The following is a 24,480-nucleotide window of genomic DNA, read 5'->3' on the forward strand; positions in this document are numbered from 1 at the left end:
CAAGATATTGTTTAAATCAAATCAAACAAAAAACAACATAAAATAACAAAACCAACATTTTCAAGTTACGTACAAAAAATGTTAGAAAAGTCTTTTTCTAAAGTGCAAACAAAAGTCATTCGCAAGTCATGTTGATTACAGTATGTTGAGACACTTGGGACCACACAGTTGGACTTTTCAAGTAAGGATCAAGGGGCCTAAACTAAGAAGCTGGTTCAGGAGTAAACCAGGATAAGTTAAGAGGTAAATCATATATATGTAATAGAAGAGCCTGGAGTCCTCATTTTCATGAGGACTGCAGGCAAAATGAGGACTCCAGGCTCTTCTATTAGATGATTTACCTCTTAACTTAACCTGGTTTCCTCCTGAAGCAGCTTCTTAGTATAGGCCCTAGATGATGCTGTTTGTGTAAGTGACCGTGTTGACAACTTAGCAGCCAGCAGGAGAAGGTGCAAAGTAATACAAGGCCAAGAGGATGAGGTACACCACCACCAGAGCTGTGCCTGTGGAGACCACGCATGCACACACATACACACACAAACACAAACACACACACGCACACAAACACACGCACAAACGAACCCGCGTGCACACACACAGACACAGACACAGACACAGACACACACACACACACACAAACACACACACACACGCACGTGTACGCGTTCACACACTCACAGGCACACACACACACACAAACACACACACATACATGTACACACAGACACAGACACAGACACATGCACGCATACATACACACACACTGGTAAGTTCTCAGCGTCACATTTCACAATCAACCGTAACAGGCGAACAAGATGGTACCATAATAATCCTCACCTTGGAAGTAATCAGACTTTCCATCCATGAAGATGTAGTTGACCAGAACCACACTGAAGATGCTGGCCCACAGATGCAGGTCACTGAAGATCAGCACAAAGCCAACGTCCTGAAAACAAAAAAGATCATTGCAATTCATAATAAGTGATAATAATCACTCAAGAAAGTCAGACTCTATTCAGTAAGTGTTGTAACCAGGAACTGTAGAAGTAGCCAAATAGGTCTATTCGGAGTCCACTGCTGATTTCAGGCAGTCCTTCCATCAACACACACTTCTACAGTAGTCACTTGGTAATTTGCCCTAATCGATGGCTTCAAAGCCAGACTGAGGGGCCAATCCTAAGATGATATATAAATACAGACTATACTGTAAATATAGACAGACTATACGGTACATAAAGTACATTTTTCAGTATTGTAAATGGACTTAAGTTAAGTGTTAAGTGTTGAATTAACACTGCACATTTTACTGTGGGGATACACTGGTAAGCCTACAAAGAGCCGTAAATAAAAATGAATGACACAGTGGCATGATGTATCTGAACTGCTGCAGTATCTGAACTCCAAACAAGCAAATAATAATCAGTTTGTTAAAAATTTACGTAGGTGGCAAACTAGCAAGTCAAATGATAGCCAATGTGTTTAAAACGTACGTAGATGGCATTGAAGAGGATGAGCAGGGGGATCTGTATCATACACACTTGCACAGCAATGCAGCTCCCCACCTCCAAACTAGACCAGAACAAGAAACAATCAAATCATTACTACTGTACATACAGTAAACAGAATATCTGATCAAACATCAAATCAAATTGATCCGAGGCCTACGAAGCTGGTTAAGGAGTAAAGAGGTGAATCATCTGATAGAAGAACCCGGAGTCCTCATTTTCTTAAAAACTCCTGAACCAGCTTCTTACTATAGGCCCCTCGTGTCATTTAATGGTGTCATTGAACTCACCTCAAGCCAATATTATTCTGAAGCGCAAACTGGATCCCATTCACTATCTCTGGAATTTCCGGCACCATAGCCAGCACAGTGACTCCGATGAAGTACTGTTGAGACACAGAGAGAGAGAGAGAGAGAGAGAGAGAGAGAGAGAGAGAGAGAGAGAGAGAGAGAGAGAGAGAGAGAGAGAGAGAGAGAGAGAGAGAGAGAGAGAGAGAGAGAGAGAAAGAATTGTGAAAATAGTTTGAAACAATTGCATGCAGTAGAGAAAGTATACCTCTGGCCTTCTTCACTCAGTAACATCATTGTACACAGTGTTGTGTCCGTGTAGCGAGTCCCTGTTCCATTTTACTGGCAAAATGAAAAACTCAACATATATCATTACATTTCTGTAACATTCCAAGACGTGGTTACGCCATTTTTTGGGGGGCTAATACAAACTTGACATACTATATGAAAAACAGGTCTGTTTGGAGTGCTTCAGGGTGTACACTGCAAATTCATGCCGCTTTTCAGTGAAATACATCGGCATGTTTATAGCCAAAAGAATAAACTGAGGCATCAATACTGAGTGCCTTGGATCTGTTTTACTTTTAACATGAATTACGGACTGTTACCTATGGGTCTAAAATCCCAGTGATGTACACGGTACACTGCAGCAAGCGCATTCCATCCCACTGGCCACTGATGACAAAAAAAAATCTTGGTGGGGCAGCAATAGATTTCTATGCCAAGTCCAGTATAAGCATAAGAGAAGCCTACGGGGGGGACAAAGAACCACGTTGCCCACGACATGTTGAGGGGGCCCAGAAATGGGTCCTAATTACAACATAGTGGGGAGCCCTTTCAGATGACTTTGTACCGGGCACACCCAAAGCAGCATTGAAATACATCAGAGGAGAATGACTTTTAAACTTTAGGAGCTTAAAACAAGCTTGACAAGACGCTGAAGAAGGCTTAGACCAAAATGTCTGTCTGTCATGCTAACCCACCACAATAAAATACAAGAATCAGACCCAAGAGAGAGTGTCTTTTCTACAAGATAATAAGGTGTAGTGGACTGACCTGTGAGATGATGGACTGGATGTGGATGATAAAGAGGGAGGATATGGATCAAGAGGGAGGGTGGTGTGCACTATACAATGACTGTCTGCTGTTGGGCTATGGCTGTTGGCAAACTAGACTATGTGTATCCATCTATGTTTACGTGTTTTTTCTTTGTGTAGCATGTAGGCTACTGTATATGTTTCCTGTGTGTTTTCTCTAATGTATATTTGTCCATTGTAAATCACACCTTCTCATGTCCACACAAAAATTCTCTCCTGTAGAGGCAATAAAGGTAAATCTTATCTTATCTTATATCTTATTTTATCTTATCTTATAACTGACCTGTGAGATGCCGGGGCGGCTGATAGATACCAAGGTGTAGTAGACTGACCTGTGAGATGCCGGGGTGGCTGAGGATGTTAACTGACCTGTGAGATGCCGGGGCGGCTGAGGATGTTAACTGACCTGTGAGATGCCGGGGCGGCTGAGGATGTTAACTGACCTGTGAGATGCCGGGCCGGCTGAGGATGTTAACTGACCTGTGAGATTCCGGGGCGGCAGAGGATGTTAACTGACCTGTGAGATGCCGGGGCGGCTGAGGATGGTAACTGACCTGTGAGAAGCCGGGCCGGCTGAGGATGTTAACTGACCTGTGAGATGCCGGGGCGGCTGAGGATGTTAACTGACCTGTGAGATGCCGGGGCGGCTGAGGACGTTAACTGACCTGTGAGATGCCGGGGCGGCTGAGGATGGGCTGGATGTGTTCGGTGGTGAGGTCCGCGCAGGCCGACATGAGCACCGTGGCGATGATGAGGATGGACAGGGCTCTCCAGCGGGACCAGTGGACCACCGCACCCAGCTGCCCCGAGGCTGTCATGACACACACACACACAGACACAGACACACACACACAGAGTTACATATCCTCTGTGATGGGACCGCCGGTGGGCCCGTTCACGCACACACACACACACACACACACACACACACACACACACACACACACACACACACACACACACACACACACACACACACACACACACACACACACACACACACACACACTCTGCACAAAGGGGTTAAGACTCCTGCTATTGTCATAGCAATGCTGTGATGGTGTATTTTGTCTTTTTCAACTAAGGGAGAACAGGTCTGTCGACACGCCCTTCTCAATGAAGAGGCTACAGGGAGTCATTTTGACTTACCATTAGTATCTCCAATGTGGATGTCGTAGATGTGTGAGTGTGTCTTGAGGGTAAAGATTAGGCCGATGATGTAAGCCACAGGTAGGAGGCCAGAGATGCAGTAGACCAACGGCCTTGAGGGAAGAAAGATCTCAATTTACACTTTATGTCTAAAGGAATGAGCACCCAGTTGCTTTTTACATTGGTTGAGTTGAGTGCGTTATAAAACTTACTGTAGTTTATACACAGTGTTATCTCCTTTTCATAAGAAGTCTATTAAGTCAGACTGTATGGTATTTTATTCGTATGATTATGATACTTACTCAACATGGCTGTGGAACATGGTGTAGTTGTTTTGACTCTGATGGAGAAATCGGAGAAAATGTAACATTGATGTCAGTGTTCATAAAACAATGATTACAACAATGTGTGGATATACAACTTTAAAAGTGTATTTAGGGTGTTGAAAATTGAAAGCGTGAGGTTTTGTGTTTTCCTGTACTCACCAGGTCATAGTGGCAGTTGTGGCAGTTGAAAGGACCGGTAGTATTTGTGGTGGTGTTGAACCCCATGGAGGTACAGCCTTCACAAATAAGACTGCCATACGCCTTGGAGAACAGCGTCGGTGCAAACACCCCTAAAAAAACAATATTCAGGTCAATCACCCCTAAAAAACAACATTCAGGTCAAACACCCCTAAAAAACAACATTCAGGTCAAACACCCCCTTCAAACAAAGTTCAAGTGTGTGGAAAGCTATACAGCCTCATATTACATAAAGAAAAACGGAATAAACTGACAAAAATGGTTGGTAGGTGGATACAATTTGTACAAAGCATGCAGCATGTCTACCAATGATAATTCTCATTCATTGCCCTTGAGAGATGGGAGAAACCCTAAAAACCTCCAACACAATTCCAGGTACCTACAAACGAACGCCTTAGAATAAAAAGAAGCCCACCTGTGAAACTCTAATTGTCATTGTGACACAGCACTCCGCAGCACACAGTGCTCACTGCACACAACGAAATTGCATTTATGCCTCACCCGTGCATGGGGATTAGCCCCAAACAGTGCCTGAAGGGAGCAGTGCAGCGGGACAGTACCATACTCAGGATACCTCAGTCATGAAGGAGGATGGGGAGAGCACTGGTTTATCACTCTCCCCCCAACCTGGCGGGTCGGGAGTCGAGCTGGCAACCTTTGGGCTACAAGTCTGATGCTATAACCACTTACCCATGACTGAACTACTGTGTATCACGGTATACGTAGATATACAAGTGGTTATACTGTATATAACATGTGTGTATGTTGCCTAGTTACCCCCAATAGAGATGAATAGTAGGGAGGAGCTGACTCCGGCTGAGCGGCTACTGAAGATCTGCTCCTGGTGCCTCAGGCCCCCGATGATCATGCTGATGCCCTGCACAGCACACACACAGGCCATTTGACGATAAACTTTTCAAAGTATAACTTTTCAAAGATAAACTTTTCCCCACTGACATGTACACTAATCAAACAGTAGTACAATAGACTGTCACGTTACTGACAGTACTGACATAGTGGATTGCCAACAGGAGACTCTACCCTTGCATCATTTTAATAATAATAATTCAAATATGCATAAAAAAGAGCTACGTCTAGCTTAGAGTGACAGTGTGTTAGTGTTGAGACTAAGGGTTGTGTGTGTGTGTTTGTGTGTGTATGTGTGTGTGTGTGTGTGTGTGTGTGTGTGTGTGTGTGTGTGTGTGTGTGTGTGTGTGTCTGTGTGTGTGTATGTGTGTGTGTGTGTGTGTGTGTGTGTGTGCATGGGTAATCATGGCCATGTGTATGTATGTATGGGTGGGTGAGTGCACTGTATGTATGGGTGTGCTTAGTGTATCCATAGAGACTAACAGGGATGAAGAGAATGCAGCCCAGCAGGGTTCCGGTCAGGGCCGACTTGACGATCTCCTGTAGGCACTGGTTTCCCTGGCGATGACCCCTGAGCAGGGCGGTGATGTAGAAGGTCATCTCCGTGATGGAGCCAAACGTGGCGTTCACCACCGCACCCACCGCAAAGTTACTCTGGGCTGAAATGCTACAGGGGCATGGAAATAAAGGACAGTTTGGTGAATGATGATGCTTCGACCTTGCGGTCTTCCTCAGATAGACCGCAAGGTCGAAACGTCATCATGCCAGTGAATGAATAAAAAGAAAAAATAGAGTGTGCCTTTTTTGTGTTTTTTTGTGTCAAGCATCAGGGATTGTGCCCAAGCAAAGCCACACAGTTTGTTGGATCAGACATCATTGTTATCAAAAAGTCAATCGGTCGATCAATCAATCAATCAATCAATAGTGGTGTGGATCGGCACTGCCCTCACGATACGATTCGATCACGATTCGGGCGGTAGCGATTCGATTCGATTCTATGCGATCCGATTCAATTCTACAATGCATTGCAATGCATTACATTTCTACTGAAAGCAAAGCAAATGTTTAATCAGTCATGATGAGGCAATACAAGTAGTCAGATACTGAGCAACAATTTATCGGCTGTTTTCTGTATCAGTCTGTATCAGTCTTGCAATGTTTTGAAGTGCTTTTATTTAATTTAACATTCATTTGCTCCCGAAATATCCATGGAAGTAATTGAAACTTAAAAAAATTGCCGGATCGATACTGGAACTTGCCGGATCGATTCTGGATCGTCCATGCCCCGCATTGGATTGCATCGCCGAATCGATCATTGTTGACACCACTATCAATCAATCAATCAATCAATCAATCAATCAATCAATCAATCAATCAGTCAGTCAGTCAGTCATTCAATCAATCAATAATTCAATTCTGTAATGTACAGTATATATACACACCTTACAATATGTTAAGTATTACTAATTATATACAGTAAGTAAGTATTAGACAACCCTTAAATGCACTCAAGAATGATTACACTATAACTGCCTCTCATTGAAAGTATGAAATCGGTTTAGAAAAAGGAGTAAAAAGATGGAATAAATCTTCTCACCTAGCGATACCCATGCCAATGTAGTAAGACAAAGGGATGATTGATCCAATGGCTGTGGCGAATTTGATCTCTGAGCTGGCGAACGCGTTGTCTTTGTCAACGTAACCGATCACCAGAGCAATGATGACCAGCGGCAGAAGGTCTAGAAATATCTGAGGTCAAGGAAAGTCTTCGAGACAAAGTGACTAAAGCACCTGACAACTTTCACTCCAAAACAAAATAGTATTCTTACATGAAAGCAGGAGAGCACACTGAAGATATACACTTACATTTGCTTTTAGAGTGCGGGCAAATCAAACACACCAAGGAGGGCAAACATTTTTCTTCCCTGACGACATAGAGCACATACCTTTGTAAAAGAGGTTTTTCATGAAACGAAAGGAAAGGATACTGACAGCAAACACGTTGATCCCATCGACTGTGTACTTGTAGTAGTAGATATTGAAGGCATGGTTGCAGCACAGCAGTGCTGTGTCCTCTCCCGGCTGTGGCTGAAGAATGAGTCAGTGTTAATGGAATGGAATCAGCACAGCTGTCCCTTCATCATTAGCCATCACTAATAGATAGGTTTCCCATGTACAAACATTGGCACTGTGAGGAGGGGCAAGATGCTAAGCAGCCAACCATGTCTGTTATTTCAGTGACAGCAGTTTCCAAACAATCAGAGGTTGCAGAGGGACCCCTAGCTGCACACACAGACAGGAATATTTGTAAACGAGAAACCTATGCATACACTGAAGGTGGCCTGTTTAAGGCAAATAATGTCAATGTGGTCCTAATAGTTCAATGAGGCATGTAGAACAGTGAACTACTGATTTCGAACAATGGCACAGAAACAAGAACATTTGCACTTTAAGGCTGCCTGCAAATTCTGCTTATGTTTTGATATTGTATACTGGCATATTGCATTAGGAGGAGGAAGGACATTTGAGATTTGACAGCTGAACAAGTTTTGGCCAGTCTCTGTGATGTTGTGGCTGGCAGCTGGTGAATTTTTGAGTTCCCAGCTGACAGACAGTCAAACAAACAGACAAACCAATACAACTGAAAACATCACCTCCTTGGCGGAGGTAAAACAAACAAAGTAACTCTACTCCTGTACCTCCTTGGTGGGGCTTATGTGGACCTCCTGGGGTGGCAGTAGGAGGATGGAGCTCAGCATGCGGGCGTTCATCTTGGCCACGGGGATGGTGACGACCAGCAGCCAGGCCAGCAGGCAGCACAGCCCATGGAAGAGCACCAGCACCGGGTAGCCCACTAGGAGCCACACGTACGTACTCACACGCCGCTGAAACAGCACAATGTTCACAAGGCTTACTTAAAAACCCCTTAGTGCAGAGTCTATGTTATAACCTTACTGTCACCAAAATTGTAATGGCTATGTCTTAATCGTTTACTTATGGCTCGCAGTACTGTCATAGCATTCTTGTTGTGCTGTAGTTGAGTATTTTCAGCCAATAGTGAATAGGCCTGGCGGCGGGCGGCCCCATCTGCAGTAAGAGGCTACTGCAGAGCCAGATACTAATGACAGAAAAGTGTTCACTTTGTGGTTAAAGCACGATTCCTAATGTATCCTTAAGGATGATTCCTAGTGCCTGAGACCTAGATCCATGGGCTACATAATGAAGTCAAAAAACGTGTAAGGTGCACGCACATTGCAAAAAGCAATCGCAGTGGGGGCAGGATATCAAAGAACACACAAGAAAAAGGAAAAAAAATATGTGTACACCATGAAAGCTCCCTTGTTGTGATTTAATGAAAAACTGGCACAACGTTTCAACCTGCAAGGTCTTCGTCAGGTGTCAGACACAGTAAGGGAGCTCTAGTGGTGTCCACATAATGAAGTGCTGTGTCATCTCCTCTCTCCTCACCCAGTGGGAGGGTTTCTGGGATGGGCTTGGCTCCTCTGCAGAGTCATCCACAGGCCTGGGCAGCAGGAAGGTGGCGTCCCTCTTGTTGCCCTCCACCTCCTCACTGAATGCATTCTGATCATGCCGCATAGGTCTTATGATGGAGGCATGCAGACCCTGTCAAAACCACAGGCATCAAGAGAAGTGTCTAAACAACAAGCATTGGTGAATACACATTGTTTAAATTTAAGTGAAAAATACCAGTGATATTTTATACACCATTAATTCAGGGGTGCTATTTTGACACGTAGCCCCATAATGCACACCATTCCTCCAGTGGAATGCTATAATAGTCATTGAAAAGTCAACTACCATGGTACTACACTACTGTGACATAACACAGGGCCTTTAGTAATGCACTACGACTTGGTCATTCCCATTCCAGTAACAGCAAATGTATAACGCTGTGTCTTAACAGGCTAAGGTGATGATACACAGTGCAACCTTTTGAGCAATTGTTCTGGGCATGTGCACTATAAGATGATATTTGAACTGTTTATCAGCACAAACGTTTTATCAAGAGCACCTAGATCAGCAGCAGACAACTTTTCTAACTATTCCATCAGAAACTTAGGAGCCAATCATTCATGATGCTTCCCAGCAACATTGCTCAAAAAGTTGCCCTGTTTATACATTTAAAGAGTAGGAGCAATGACCAAGACATGACAAGAAAATGAACACACCTCTGTTATGGACTTCCCAAACGGCCATAGAAAATAACCAGACAATTTCCAACACAACCTGCCTACAATAGACAATAGGACACAAATAACCACATTAATCACAAATGTTGACAAGATGCTTTGATAAAAATGCTTCTGTATCATTGTGTGATTGAGTATGAAGCTGACCATAAGGGATCCCGATAAGGGTCGAGAACATCAGCAGACTGACCAACGCGTAGACAAGGGCGATCCACCAGCCAAATAACAACACATACAAGATATTGCCAAGGGAAATCAGGGAACCTGTGAAAAAAACAAACAAACACAGATACAGTAGTATCATCATACATCATACAGCTACAAACACATGTTGCTAGAGCATTCTGTCACACTTTAAAATTAGAGTAAATGGTTACAGTGTATTAACCTCATTAGGGACAGTGGAATAACTGGTGTAATATAACATAACAATATGTACTATTATTCAACTTATTCATCCACGTCAGCAGTAGGATGCTTTGGGTCCCAGTCCAGCCCATTGAGGGAATTCAGCACTTTTGCCAAGTATACAAAAAAAAACCCTTCAAATTAAATTATTTTATGGTAAATTGTATTATATAATTTTATTTTATAATTAATTAATTATGGTATGAAGATGCACAAAAATACATGCTTATTCCACAATACTTAATGAGGGAACTGCACTGTAGCAGTGTCCCCTTAAAAGTGTTACCAAGTATTCACTTAATCTCATATCAGAACAGCTGATATTGATCAGCATGTATGGCTTCCTGTCACGCATTGGGTTTTCATCTGACAGTATGAATGTGCACAAGAAACCTCACTTAAAAACACTTGACAAGTGTGTTAACCTTCACATTCTTAGATGGCTACCATCACCCACCTTGTGAAAAGTATTATGAATATTATCATAAGTACTATGTACTAAGTACTAAGTAAGTAAATTTGTAATGCCTAATAAGGTAAATGGAAACATATCCATTCACTTACCTGTGTGTGGTTTAATGACCCTCAAGTCAGAGTACAGCTCTTTCACGACCTCTGACCTCTCCTCAAAGGGCCGCTCGGTCACATGACTTTTCCACTTCCTGAATCCAAACTGAAATAGAAAAAAAAAAACACCAGACGAACAATGTCTACGGTAACTTGCTTTTCTAAAGATGAGGTATAAGCTGCATCACCACTGCTCTAAGTAAAAACAAAGGACCAAGTTTGGTCGAACTACCACAGAGGAAGGAATTACCTTGTAATTGTTGGCAAGTTTCTGTGCTTCCACTTCATTTTCCGCACTTAACATAGTCTTGCAGCGACTCTCTGTCCATGCGTCATTCAACGCTTGCAAACTGTGACCTGAAAAGGTTAAAGGTTAAAAGCCCTGAGGATGGAAGCATTTCATATTTCGTAATATTATCATATCGTATATTTCAACCATTGTGTTAACCATAAGTCTGTGTTCAATGCAGACTTATGGTTAACACAATAGTTCATCACCTCCAGTGTCTTTTCAGTATGAGATACAAACCCCTCCTCGACCAGTGGTTAGGGCTATGCTTCAACAAGCTAGCCCTACACCTGGACCAGTGGTCAGGGCTATGGACCAGTGGTCAGGGCTATGGACCAGTGGTCAGGGCTATGGACCAGAGGTTAGGGCTATGTTTCAAAAGGCTAGCTCCTGGACCAGTGGTTAGGGACATGTTTCACTCCTGGACCAGTGGTTAGGGCTATGGTATGGACCAATGGTTTGAGATATGGACCAGTAGTTAAAGCTATGGACCAGTGGTTAGGGCTATGTAGTATTGGACCAGTGGTTAGGGCTTTGTTTCACTCCTGGACCAGTGGTTAGGGCTATGTTTCAACAGGCTAGCTCCTGGACCAGTGGTTAGGGCTATGGACCAGTGTTTAGGGCTGTTTCAACAGGCTAGCTCATTTCGGGGGGCAACCGCCGTTCCGACACTTTGCCATTCCAACACACCTCCACACTTGATCATACCGCCATTCCAACAGGGGAGCTGTCCACGCGTGATCCTACACCTAAACGGTGTGCCCGGAGCTGTCCACGTGCGTGGTGCTGAAATATGCGTTTGGTCTGAGTGACGCGAGCTTACACCTTCAACGGTGTGTCCGAAGCTGTCCATGTGCATGGTGCTGAAATCTGCGCTTGCTCCGAGTGACGCATGGAGATGGAAAAATCGATACCACCATTCAGACAATTGAACGTCAATGTCGGAATGGCGACATGTCGGTATGTAACAAAGCAGCTCATTTTAACAGAACACCGGCATTCGAAATTGAATTTAACAAGAGGTTGTCAACAGCCATCTTTCCTGTTAGGACCTTACTTACTTCTCTGTGCGAATGGGAATGCAGGTGGGTAAGGTCCCGTCTGGGGGGAGGTGCAGGGGAGCGAGGTGTACCCATCGATGTTGTCGTGCTGTAGGTGGGCACCACACACAACATCACACCACAGGGCTCTGGCATTCACTCTGTGGTTGTGCAGGTCCAGTGGAGGATCTGCTGGGAGAAAGGCCTGTTACAGAGGTCTGCAGCTTTACACTCAAACAACTCCCGTGACATTCTGCATGTTCTGACATGACATCATATCTACGTCTTAATGGTGCACTTGTGCACTTCGGGCGCTATGTTCCCGTGCCTAATAAATACGCCATGTGCACTGAAACATGAACACTGAAGTGCACAAGTGCACCATTTGAGATCCAGAGCATTTGTTTCTTTCTGCTTTAGAGTGGCATTGTTTATATCTGGTACTCTGTCATCACATCTTGCATGTCAACAAACAGATTATTTGCTAAACGTATACATGGCATCAAAAGTTAATTTCTATAGGCCTACATTTCAGATAATGGAAAAAAACTTTAAAACCCCACATGTATGTGCCACAAATAGCCTGAAGTTAAGTCAACCACACATTCTCAGTTCCTCCATCACACTGGGGTGTGCAAGCACACTGTGTGCTGTTTACTCGTGATCTGTATAGAACTAGAAATGCTTCAAGGCAGTGTTCGTGATATGCCGAAACAGGTGTCGTGGCCAAGTGCCAGGCAGGCATACGCACAAAGTGTACCACTGCAACGCACACGCTTACGCACAGGCTGGCTTGTAACCTACTGTTATTTGTTGGTGATGTTTAATTAAGAAAACAAGTAAACTATTAACCGTGTTCAATTTCGGCAAAGTCTGCAGGCAGCTCTACTCTCACTTCTCCTGGCATCGGCGATATCTTTGCATGTCACGGTAGTAGGCTATGTTGGCGCGAGAACACTGCGCGCGAGGTGCGCCCTCAGTTCTGTAGCCTACTGGTTAGACACCTGCACTCCTCTGAGTTCTGCAGCCCATTGAAAATTACGAATAGAGTTATTAATATGGAATAACGATTGCATTGAAAAAATACGTGCGACCACCCCAAAGTCCAAAGTCAGAGGTAACGTGCATGAGCTTAGTTTAAGCTCATAGTCCAAATGCCTTTAAACATAATATGACCGTTCTTTCAAATCCTTAACCGTGGACCAAAATCAAGACGTGGTGGTACACAGTGATACAATGAAATGCCACAGTGACTTGCCTATAAGTTCAGTTTAGCTCACGGCAAATGCAACATTGCTAACCTATTGGTGCGTAAAACGGCTACATTGTTTCGCTAACGAATAAAACATATTACCTGTTTCATCCGAGCTGTCGGCAACAAACCTTCGCCTTCGCGTCTCGCCATCAGATGGTAAAAGCACATTTTCAGTGGACATCTCTATTCGGCACAGTCATGGATCCCCATGTGATGGATCAGTCGCGTTATCCTTGAAAGCTCCGCGAGTTCAAGTGAGCGCGCATGGATCTATGGGAGATGTAGTGGCCACACAAACTGACCAATAGCACAGTCCATGGTCCATGGTCCATGCCCAACATCCAACACTCAATCCGGCAGTTGTTGGGTACATGAATTTGCGCTTCTACAGCTAAGCAATTATATTAAGTTGTATGAATTAAACACATTCGTACAATTTCTGATTATAGGTATCTATTTGTGAAACTATCATTTAATTTTAAGAATACATCAATCATTTCCATGATGCAAACAAACACATTCAGATGATCAAACATGCCAGAATGCAAAATTCCAAATTAGTGAATGGGTGTATCTTATAATGACAACATTTGCTACATCATAGATGATAATAGGCCTATGACAACATTTACTATGATATGACAACATTTGCTCCATCATAGATGAGCAGACCAAATAGTGTCTTACTATAGCCAAATAGGAATTGAGGTGAACATTACAGATGGCAAGGACAGACTAGGATTATGGTCTGATTTATGGAATTCCTGTTAAATGAACAAATGCTTTATTTTAATAATATAAACCAGCCCTTTCTTCAAGTCATCACCTCTTCTTAGAGACTTATTATCAGTAGGGCTGGCATGGACCATTTGACCTCAGTTCAGTCCTGTCTGCCGCTACGGATTTCAGACTGCATTGTTGTCACAGAGGAAGTGGGAGTGGTGGCTTCAGTAGAACCTTCAGTAACCTGTAATCTGTAGAATTTTGCTAGCCAGGAAACTCCCATACTGCCTTTAGTTCTACACAATCGTTCCGATCTGACTTGTCACATCTCACTTGTGATTAGGTCTGGTGGTAACCAGGCAAGAATGTTGCAGTATCTGTGGTGAGATTCTTCATACCATATCCTGATTCCATCAGTCCACTGTCTATTGAAGACAGGCCCCCTCTAAGTTGTGAAGATAGGCCCCCTCTAAGTTGTGAAGATGGGTCCCCTCTAAATTGTGAAGATAGACCCCCTCTAAATTGTGAAGATAGCCCCCCTTTAAATTGTGAAGATAGACCCCCTCTAAATTGTGAAGATAGGCCCCCTCTAAGTTTACAAGATACAGTAGACCCCCTCTAAATTGTGAAGATGGCCCCCCTCTAAATTGTGAAGGTATAAACTGTGGGCCAGTATTCTGTTGATATGGGGTGCTTTGTTGAAATGAGCTACCAAAAGACCTTTAACATAACTTTAACCCCTAGAGGTGCTATCTGCAGTTCACTGAAATAGCTTTGTAGCGCTGCTCGACGGCCTGAGCTGCACATCAACACAACACCGTTGTTTTAATCCAAGAGGATTAAAAAACGACTGCATCCACCCCTGACCCACGTGACAATTCGAGTCGATTGCTGCTGAACCATCATTTCTCTTTTAGGACAGGACTGTTGGTCCACCAGGAAAATGCCCTCTCTTTGCCTAATTATCAGAGCAGGTCTGATAAGTGCACAAATAACACCGCACACCTTGACACACCTTGTATTTCTCCAGGATTTCTTCCTTTTTTTGATTCACCACCAGGTGTCACTAATTCTATACATACATGATGCAAATGTCTACTACACACTGTAAAACAATAGTCCTTTAATTGTAAAAAAATTAAATTGCCCTGCGTGGCTATTGTTTTCTTTACATTTTATCTGTGTGTATCTAACTATATAGTTACAACATTGTAAGATCCAAAACAGACTCGGACAGGTTCTGTATTATTGTAAAAGCTGTATGTTTATTTGATTAAAACAAATACTAAACATTCAAATGTGCAGATGTGAAACACCATAACTTACAATAAATAATTCTATTTAAAAAGGTTTACATTTCTTTGCCTTTTTTAACTACACAAAAACTGTTGAAGTGTAAATGAAATCCTCATTTCGCTGGGCTATTGTACTATAAATATTATGGCAGCTCTGACTTGATCAGATTTGGAGTCTTCCATCTTTGTATGTTACCAAAAATAATAACAAAAGGAGTAGAAGCTTAGAAAGGTATACAATGTACTTCCATCTGTACATGGTTCAAATTGCAATACATATCCAGAAAACATGTTTTCCATTCATTAGGAGGTGTCTTTTCTTTCCAAAACTGTGCAGGAGTAGTTGGGTCTTTGGACAGACGATTTTGATGTAAAACTAGATCTGAACAGCAGACTGCCTGGAATGCATGTCTTCCTTCAAATACCAAAATGGCTTAATAGTTTTAAGCCACTGTTGGGATTTATTAGGCAAAATAGTTAAGGAAATCCAAATTTTTTGTTTGGGCATTGAATAGTGGTTTTCTTTCTCTTTTTTTTAGTTAAAAAAACTTCATATCCCTCATAGCCTCAATAACATAACCCTTGTAAGCTTCAGAGATGTTTTTTCTGAGGCAGTCACACTTGCTGGCATTTTCTCTTCACAAGCTTGAGTTGCTGTGCAGCATTGGCAGACTATTAACAAAATAACACAGATGCACACATATTAGAAGAGTCCAGTCAGTAGGAAACCCACTCCTCCATGCTAAGGCATGCATGCAAACCTTAAAAACATTCCCTTTCAAAACTGTCTGTGGCAGGACATATTTTCTGTCACAAAGGCAATAAGAAATGTTAAGTCTCACAAAACCTCTCTGTAGAACTAACTTCAACCCTCTGCCAACCTGCACGAGGGTGAGGCCTTTTCTTAGGTGCACGAGAGGTTAAAACCTGATGGTGCAACAGACACATTCACCAATCCATCCACCTCTATATTTATAAAAGGTTTGGCAGTGGGCGACGTTTGTGAGCTCATAGGGAGCTCAGAGGACACGAAGAAGAAGAAGAAGAAGAAGAAGAAGAAGAAGAAGAAGAAGACGAAGAAGAAGAAGAAGAAGAAGAAGAAGAAGAAGAAGAAGAAGAAGAAGAAGAAGAAGAAGAAGAAGAAGAAGAAGAAGAAGAAGAAGAAGAAGAAGAAGAAGAAGACACTGCAGAGCTGAACACCTGCCATTACAATGCTGAGAAGACAACATAACAGTGCACAGGAGAGGAGCCAACAACTGTAGAGTCTGGCTGTGGAGGAGGCATAGACAGACAGAGAGAGAGAGAGAGAGAGAGAGAGAGAGAGAGAGAGAGAGAGAGAGAGAGAGAGAGAGAGAGAGACAGACAGATAGATAGATAGATAGATAGATAGCGAGAGTGAGAGAGTCAGAAAGAGAGAAAGAAAGACAGAAAGAGAGACAGTTATTTTTTTAGGTGCACAAGAGGTTAACACCTGATGGCGCAACAGACACAAGAGAGAGAGAGAGAGAGAGAGAGAGAGAGAGAGAGAGAGAGAGAGAGAGAGAGAGAGAGAGAGAGAGAGAGAGAATGTCCCTGTATTCCAGATCCATGAGCAGGCCCAGGGGGAGGGTATAGCTGGCTGGCTATGTGAGAGTCCTGGCCACCTGGGCCTTGACTTCTGGGTCGGGGTGGTGGAGGAGCAGGGGGAGGCGGTGGTGGAGCTGGGAGGACTCGTCCAGCAGCACGCAGAAGAGCGAGTCGGGCCTCCAGCGCAGGGCCTCCACCACCTGGGCAGACGGGGTCCAGGCCCGCAGGTTACCCACGAAAGCCAGCAGGCGCAGGAGCACCGGCACACTGGTGCAGCAGTCACACAGCAGCACCACAGAGGCTGGGGCCTGGACACATAATAATAATAATATTAACAATAAAAACAATATTAATAATAATAATAATAATAAAACAATAGCTAATAAGAGGAGCACCGGCACACTGGTGCAGCAGTCACACAGCAACACCACAGAGGCTGGGGCCTGGACACATAATAATAATATTAACAATAAAAACAATATCATTATTATTATTAATAATAATAATAATAATAATAATAATAATAATAATAATAATAATAATAAATATAGCTGCAAGCAGCAATGCGGGGCCAAGCAGTAAACTTGCCCAAGTTGCCACTGCAACAAAATTAACTGCAGCGCCCCCTTTAGGCCAAATCTCACCAATGTTGGTGTGCAATCTTTGGAGGGGAAGGTGATCATGTGAACCAAGTTTAGTTTGAACAGAGACATTAGAATAGAGGAGAATCTTCAGTCTGATTGGTTGCGATTGTAGCCAGTTAGCTTTGCAGTTCCTGGGTGTCCACTAGGTGGCGAACGCTGGCAAGTGGAAACGGAGTCGAAAATGTATGGAATGAAAAAGGGAGCCCATAGGGTTAGGCTAAATGCAAAATAATTGCTACTGCAATTTCCAGTCACAAATGTCATCAACAAAATATTCTTGGTAAGAATTATGGGTGGTGTTATATATAGGTATGTATTGACAATTTTTTTAGGTGTTTGGTTTTCCAGCAGGGCTGAAGATTTCGACTTGTACTCGCTAGCATTCCGCTAATGTTTATGGATTTGGCCTCATGAATTGAGCTCTGTGACCCAGTACATAATAATCTAGTTGCCAAAAAAAACGAGACGATACTTAAATGAGGCATTATTATTCCTAGCCTTGATCTGAATATTAATATTTCAGGGCAAAGCATTATACAATGAGACAAACATTGTAATAGTAGAAAACTCCATTGACACCAATTCATTTTTCACTTGGTTTTGGGTTAGAGTTAGACAGTTGTGGCTACTAGTGGCTAGTTCCGTGAGTGAACCCCCTCTGGTTTGAATCTGAGATATAAGCTGACGAGATATAAGCTGACTTCCTGTTATGCAGCTTTTCAGACACGTTTGATTGGCTGTCATGGCCAAGCAGTACGAAATGTAAATTCCTTTAAGGAGTCTTTGCACAGTAGTCCAGAGATCATCTGTACCAAGTCTTGTGAAAATCTGACAAAATTGGCAGGAAAACTAGTTTCATATAACTGCATTCAATCTGTAAATACTGCTTTAATTTTTACAACGTGTATGTAATCTGTTTTATTACACATATAATATTGAATTTCTTCCTAATGCAAGAAAATACAATTGTGCTGCCCTTGATTGTTTTTTTTTGTGTGGGGGGGGGTTGTCTTTATTTGACAGGACAGTGTGACAGGTTGACAGGAAAAATGGGGATAGAGACGGGGAGGGTTGGCAAATGCGGGGCCAAGCAGTAAACTTGCCAAAGTCGCCATGGCAACAGAAGGAACTGCAGCACCCCCTTTGGCCCAAATCTCGCCAATGTTGGGGTGCATTCCTTGGAGGGGAAAATGGGGAGAGAGACGGGGAGGGTAGGCAAAGGACCTGGGCTGGGAATCAAACCCGGGTCAGCCGCATGATAGACGAGTGCCCTACCTGTTGGCCATGGCAGGGCCTGTGCTGCCCTTGATTTATATTGAGTAACACATTTCCATTCCCTCTCAAATTAGTCTATAAAATATCAGCAAGTCATTTCTATACTTGAGAGGCTTGCTTTTTGGACAGCAATTATAATCCTCTGTGATCATTCTATTTAGTAAAATTGTTTATATGACATACAATATTATGGAAAAGAATCAGGAGCCTACTGAAAATAGATATGTCCTTGAAATCCTAAACATAAGAATCCTATAGGCTGCAATGTAATGTTGGCCAGCCTTTTGAGAGACTGGTCTGAGGAATTGGTGTATATAGAAGTAAGTGTGTGTGTGTGTGTGTGTGTGTGTGTGTGTGTGTGTGTGTGTGTGTGTGTGAGACAGAGGAACCGAGAACAACAATGGTCTCTCTCTCTCTCTCTCTCTCTCTCTCTCCCTCCTTCCCTCTCTCTCCCTCTCCCCCTCCCTCTCGCTCTCCCTCTCCCTCTGTCTGTGTGTGTGGGGTGGGGGTGGGGGGGTATGTGCAGGGGCTGGGGCAGTGGGGCTTTGGTTGACACTAGAGCAATAGCAGACTACGCACACACCTAAGCTCTCGTCTCTTGTGTGTCCAGAGACCCCCTGCCGAGAATGGTGTCAGTGAACGTGCGCAGGTGCCGTTGGCAAAGGGGACAGAGAGATGAAAAAAAATCCCTCCATTCTTTCCACAATTTTGAATGGCTGCTGAGAGCTGATAGTTTTTTCAATCGTTACGAAAATCCATACCTGGGTGCAGCATAGTGTGAAGATGACCTGTGTACCAATATTTTGAAAATTGGGAGTACGGTTCAAAAGCTACAGGCAAAAATGTAGCTAAAATTTTGACCTGCTGGTGGCGCTACAGAGTTTGAGCTGGGGATCTGATTTTTTTTTGTGGTAGGTCATGGGATAGACTACTATGTGTGTACAAAATCCCTGCCCAATTCGACAAACGGTTGCTGAGATATGACCTCACTTCCTGTTTTGCCACGTTTACGACAATTTTGATTGGCTCTCACGGCTAAACGATAAAAGATATCCAATATTCCTGAAGACCCCATGTGTAGCTCAGTCCAGAGATACTATATACCGAATTTCGGGTGAATTGGTCAAACATTGTTGAAAAAATAGCATTTTTATTGAATTTTACAAAATTCAAAATGGCGGGAAAACTATCCTGGCGGAAAATGACGTCATAGGGTGCTTTGGATTCGTCTTGGCCCAAGGATTCCAGGGATACCAAGTTTATGAAAATCGGCCCAGCGGTTCAAAAGTTACAAGCAGAAATGCACCTGCAACTTTGACCTGCTGGTGGCGCTAGAGCGTTGGGACTGGGGACCTATAAATCGCTGTGGGTAATGTTGATGCTGCCTCAAATATGTGTGCCAATTTACAGCATTTTCCTATGTACGGTTCTATGGGCTGCCATAGACTTGCAGAGGGATAGGAATGGTGACTAGAGAATAATAATGAAGAAAACCTACTAACTCTATAGGGGCCTTCGCCAGCTTCGCTGCTTGGCCCCTAATAACACAACAGCTAAGAACAGGAGCACCGGCACACTGGTGCAGCAGTCACACAGCAACACCACAGAGGCAGACACATAATGATAATAATATTATTAACAATAAAAACAATATTACAAATAATAAAACAATATCTAATAACAGCAGCATGGGCACACTGGTGCAGCAGTCACACAGCAGCACCACAGAGGCTGGGGCCTGGACACATAGAGAAGAGGAGAGTAGAGTAGAGTATCATTTATTAATCCCCAAATTAAAAATTAAAAAATAAAATATTACTATTAATAATAGTTAATAACAGCAGCACCACAGAGGCTGGGGCCTGGCCAGATGCAGCACAACGCCACATTATGATGGAGGAAGCGGGGCAGACACAGACAACTCATTCACCCATTCCCTCCTTCCAGACAACTCATTCACCCATTCCCTCCTTCCATGCAAACAATTACTTAATTGTTAATACTGTTGAGGGCAATATGCAGGATATGGCATGATGGACATTGGACATTCCTTTCAGCCCTCTGATATGGCATGTGCTAAATTCACTAGTTTGCACAGAAGGCAATTGGCACAGAACTCAAAACAATTGTTTGACATTTGTACAATATTTTCACGTCAATTTTAACCAAATTAACAAAGACAAGAAACAGCAAAACCTCTTCCTATCACTATCAAAACAATTGTCCACACACACACACATTCTCTTCCACAAAAAACTAATAGGCATGACTGGTACCCTGTGGTGCTATACTCTGTGACAACATCAAAACAAACAACAAACTGTTGTGTGTTTTGAACCCCGCTAATAGATGTTTCTATTTTTAAGTACACGACTCAAACAGCTGTCACAAAGCCTCCACCGTCACAGTAGCAGAAAAAAACACAGCTATACTACAACTATAAAAAAAATAATCTAGAAATGTTGTTCTTTCGCACAGTATAATGAAATAAAATTCCTTGTGATCATTACAGGCAGTCATAAAACTTCATAGTCAGGCTAAAATAATAGAGGAGTTTTCGTAGAGATGGTGCAAAAAAAGTCTGTATGTCATACCTAAAAGTCTGTCTCAGTGAGTCTGTTTACATTACCAGAATAATCAGGTTATTGGAATAAACAGGTTATTGGGGTAAACTGTTTATTGCGGTTTACATGCAGTATGTTGGTTGCATGTGTTCCACTCAAGTGTGTGACACTAACCTTTAATAACCTGTTTAAGGTGTATACATGTCTTGAGAAATCGGTCTATTAGCCTATTATTATATGAAAACCTCAATAAACCGGTTACTCCAAAAACCTGATTATAAACTGCTTATTGATGTGCATATAAACAGGCCCAATGACATGAAACAGTATGTTTGCCTTTTTGTGCAAATTATGTTCTTAACACTTAAAGACACGGTTACTATTTTTAGACACACACACACACACACACACACACACACACACACACACACACACACACACACACACACACACACACACACACACACACACACACACACACCTCACCTGTGCTTGAACAATATCTTCAATCATATCTGGATTTGACGATAAATTCACCAGAACTTTTAGCACCTGAACCTGTGGGCAATGAAGACAGAGGCAAAAAGAAGTGTCAGCAGCATATCATGCAGATGATTCATCTAATTATGAATGGTGAATCCAAGGTCCTGTAATGAGTTGTTGAGCTATTAACTGCTGCTGAGCTATTAACAGACAAAACAAATAAGTTGACAAAAATACAGATGCTCTACTGGGTCTTCAAAAGTTAACAGGGGGATGGGGGTGTTTCACGTTTGTAAACAAGCCCGACTGCGCACCCCTGGCTGAACAGTCTTCCACCTCTGATTGTTGGAAACTGCTGTCACTCAAAGAATGAGCTCACATGGTTGGCTGCTTAGCATCTTGCCCCTCCTCACAGCGCGAATGTTTGTTAACGAGACACCTGGACCCTGTTTCTCAACAGTGTCGTTGCTAACTAAGTAGTTAGCAACTTACTTGGTTGCAATGGAATTTCCCATAGGCAACTTACTAAGATGCTAACTACCGGTAGTTAGCAACGACACTGTCGAGAAACAGAGTCCTGTTTCCTAACGTGAAACCTAGCAGTCTCTAATAACAACTGGCACTGTACCTGAGTGACCTCGTTGCTGACGACAAGTAGCGACAGGAACAGGTTGACAGAGTGCCTCATCAGGTGTTGGTGTTCATCAGTGACTGACATGTTCGTTAGGAACCTCAGGGCAGCCAGCTGCAACTCGGAGTTGACAGGAGACATCTCGATCATCTCCAAAACACGAGGAATGTACACCTGCACACACACAAAACAAGAAAGCAGGGTTCATTAACCCGTTAAAACACGCCGTTATAAATTTGCCGTTACCAGAATGGCAATGACCGAGTCATAGTGCATTACAAAAGGCCCTCTGTTATGTCATTGTTGAGTGTTACCATGGTAATTAACCTTTCAATGACTATTACACAGTGCCACTGGTGGTACGGCGTGCATTATGGGGCTACAACAAAGATGAGACAAACAAAACAACAAAGTACAAAACAGCTGTCCTTTAAGTCAATCGGGCGCACAACATTACATACCTTCAGCTGTTGTTGATTTCTGATATTCATGCTCAGGTTGTTCATGGCATTTAATGTCTGCAGTCGAACATCAGCTGAAGTGTCTGTGAGAAATCCTGCAATAATATGAAGGCCTCCAAATTCACGGATGAGGTCCTGGCCACATAGAAACAGCAACAGGAAGAAAATGAACAGTTGAGTAGTGCAGGCATGCTGGTGGTTTAAATCAAGTGTCTGGAGGAATATCGAATCAATGCTACTTTTTTAAGTTAGTTAGCAACTTTACTGTCTCAAAACTGTATTATAAGGATTCTCACAAGCCCAAGATGGAGCTCTGTCAGATATCAATCATATATGTGGAAGCACTGGTATGGCTGCCTTTTAAGCCTGTCATGACATGATAGCATGTTTGTACATGCTTATGCATCATTGGTTCCCACCTCCCTTCTTCTCTTGTTCTTTTATTGTCTATTTTTTATATTGTATTGTGTGTCCTCTTATTTGGGCTTAAAGACTGTAGTAAAGTGTATATACATGTACCTGGTTTGTTGTGAAAGCTGCACTGTTCCCCAGTGTAATGAGGACTTGGGACCTCTCGGAAAAGTTCGGGCTGCTCTGCAAAAGCGACAGAAGCATCCCTATGTGCCGCGGCTCCAAGCAATCAGGGGACTTGGTTATGAGGTCTTCTGTTGAATGATTAACATTTCCAATAAAGAATCAGCAGCGGGTACATGATCATATTGCAAAAATTCATTCTTGGATTCACCAACTAGAGTAGGCTACTACTTTTTCCGTTATGCATGTTCATTAAATAAAAAACAAACATTAAAACCATTTGAATCAACATTACAGAACAGATGTTTGTGAAGGTCCTGATTCATAGTCAAAACACTTCAGTTGTAGGCAACAGGAGAGTCAGTTGGCTTGGCAGGTTCACATTCTGACAACTGGACTCTTATGCCCATCATTAACCTAATAAACGTAATGCTCGAAAGACAACAACGTACCAGATGAAAAAGACTCGCCTCACTCATTGTACCGTTGGTTTATATTTTCATGTTTGAGACAAAGCACAGTTGGAGAACTTCAGATTTGTTTACGTTCTATTGAACAAAGCTAGCAAAAATAGCTAGCTGCTAGCATTATTAAGTTATAGCTTATGAGAACAATAAATCTTACTTGATGCCTCAGCGGTGACCTGAGAAGGAGTCTTTGGCACACCAACTACATTAAATCCGGATACTTTGGCCATTAAGCTCCCTGGTTCCAGGCGTGCATCCCCCGTAGCTCTGATATCTAGGCCACCACTTCTTTCCATTTTCATCCTGTTCTTCTTTTCTGCATTACCTCCTATTCCACGGACAAGTTTGTATAACCCATATGAGGCACCTGCCCCTGCAAGTATCCCCAATACCGCTTTCATATTACCCAATTTGGGTACGACACTCCCATCTCCCATCCTGAAAATGATCTTCTTAACATGAAGATGTACCTCTTCTGAATTAAAATCATTGCCCCATGCTGCTATGGTAGCTAGTCAACTTCACGAATCACGCGCGCCTGGCCAACCAAAGCCTTTCCATGGGATTTCATGGCACACGTAAAGTAGACGCAGCAGCAGATATGTAAACGTCTACATGAGATATAATATTTAAAAAAT

At 42.8% G+C, this 24,480-nt stretch overlaps 2 protein-coding genes across 2 annotated transcripts; both read right to left on the reverse strand.

The window, feature by feature from the left end:
- Positions 1 to 375: 375 nt before the first annotated feature.
- cax2 (cation/H+ exchanger protein 2) lies at positions 376 to 13,400 on the reverse strand. Its single transcript, XM_063196020.1, has 20 exons — positions 13,299 to 13,400; positions 11,966 to 12,133; positions 10,866 to 10,972; positions 10,613 to 10,721; positions 9,788 to 9,904; positions 9,620 to 9,681; positions 8,898 to 9,053; positions 8,129 to 8,314; positions 7,418 to 7,517; positions 7,027 to 7,168; positions 5,913 to 6,096; positions 5,340 to 5,439; positions 4,524 to 4,654; positions 4,341 to 4,378; positions 4,039 to 4,151; positions 3,555 to 3,700; positions 1,796 to 1,890; positions 1,491 to 1,569; positions 838 to 946; positions 376 to 503 (listed from the first exon to the last, which is right to left on the reverse strand). Exons 1-20 carry the CDS (start codon positions 13,378 to 13,380, stop codon positions 430 to 432), a joined length of 2,298 nt encoding a protein of 765 aa, XP_063052090.1. The 5' UTR covers positions 13,381 to 13,400; the 3' UTR covers positions 376 to 429.
- Positions 13,401 to 15,760: 2,360 nt separating this feature from the next.
- On the reverse strand, positions 15,761 to 24,348 carry armc10 (armadillo repeat containing 10). The gene is made up of 6 exons (XM_063196021.1): positions 24,000 to 24,348; positions 23,361 to 23,506; positions 22,842 to 22,976; positions 22,378 to 22,554; positions 21,753 to 21,824; positions 15,761 to 17,091 (listed from the first exon to the last, which is right to left on the reverse strand). The coding sequence occupies exons 1-6, from the start codon at positions 24,277 to 24,279 to the stop codon at positions 16,840 to 16,842; spliced, it is 1,062 nt and encodes a 353-aa protein (XP_063052091.1). The 5' UTR covers positions 24,280 to 24,348; the 3' UTR covers positions 15,761 to 16,839.
- Between the last annotated feature and the right edge of the window lie 132 nt (positions 24,349 to 24,480).

The sequence above is a fragment of the Engraulis encrasicolus genome, chromosome 4 (genome assembly GCF_034702125.1).
Source record: "Engraulis encrasicolus isolate BLACKSEA-1 chromosome 4, IST_EnEncr_1.0, whole genome shotgun sequence".
NCBI classification, from domain to species: Eukaryota; Metazoa; Chordata; class Actinopteri; order Clupeiformes; family Engraulidae; genus Engraulis; species Engraulis encrasicolus.

Excerpts from the sequence above, each read along its gene's own strand:
- cax2 (XM_063196020.1), bottom strand. The coding sequence starts at position 13,380 with ATGTCCACTGAAAATGTGCTTTTACCATCTGATGGCGAGACGCGAAGG. Across the intron at positions 8,315-8,897 it reads CCCAGAAACCCTCCCACTGG|CGGCGTGTGAGTACGTACGT; the intron begins GTGAGGAGAGAG and ends GTGCTGTTTCAG. Across the intron at positions 1,570-1,795 it reads CAGAATAATATTGGCTTGAG|TTTGGAGGTGGGGAGCTGCA; the intron begins GTGAGTTCAATG and ends GTTCTGGTCTAG.
- armc10 (XM_063196021.1), bottom strand. The coding sequence starts at position 24,279 with ATGGGAGATGGGAGTGTCGTACCCAAATTGGGTAATATGAAAGCGGTA. Across the intron at positions 23,507-23,999 it reads GGTCACCGCTGAGGCATCAA|AAGACCTCATAACCAAGTCC; the intron begins GTAAGATTTATT and ends ATCATTCAACAG. Across the intron at positions 17,092-21,752 it reads AAGATATTGTTCAAGCACAG|GCCCCAGCCTCTGTGGTGCT; the intron begins GTGAGGTGTGTG and ends TTATGTGTCCAG.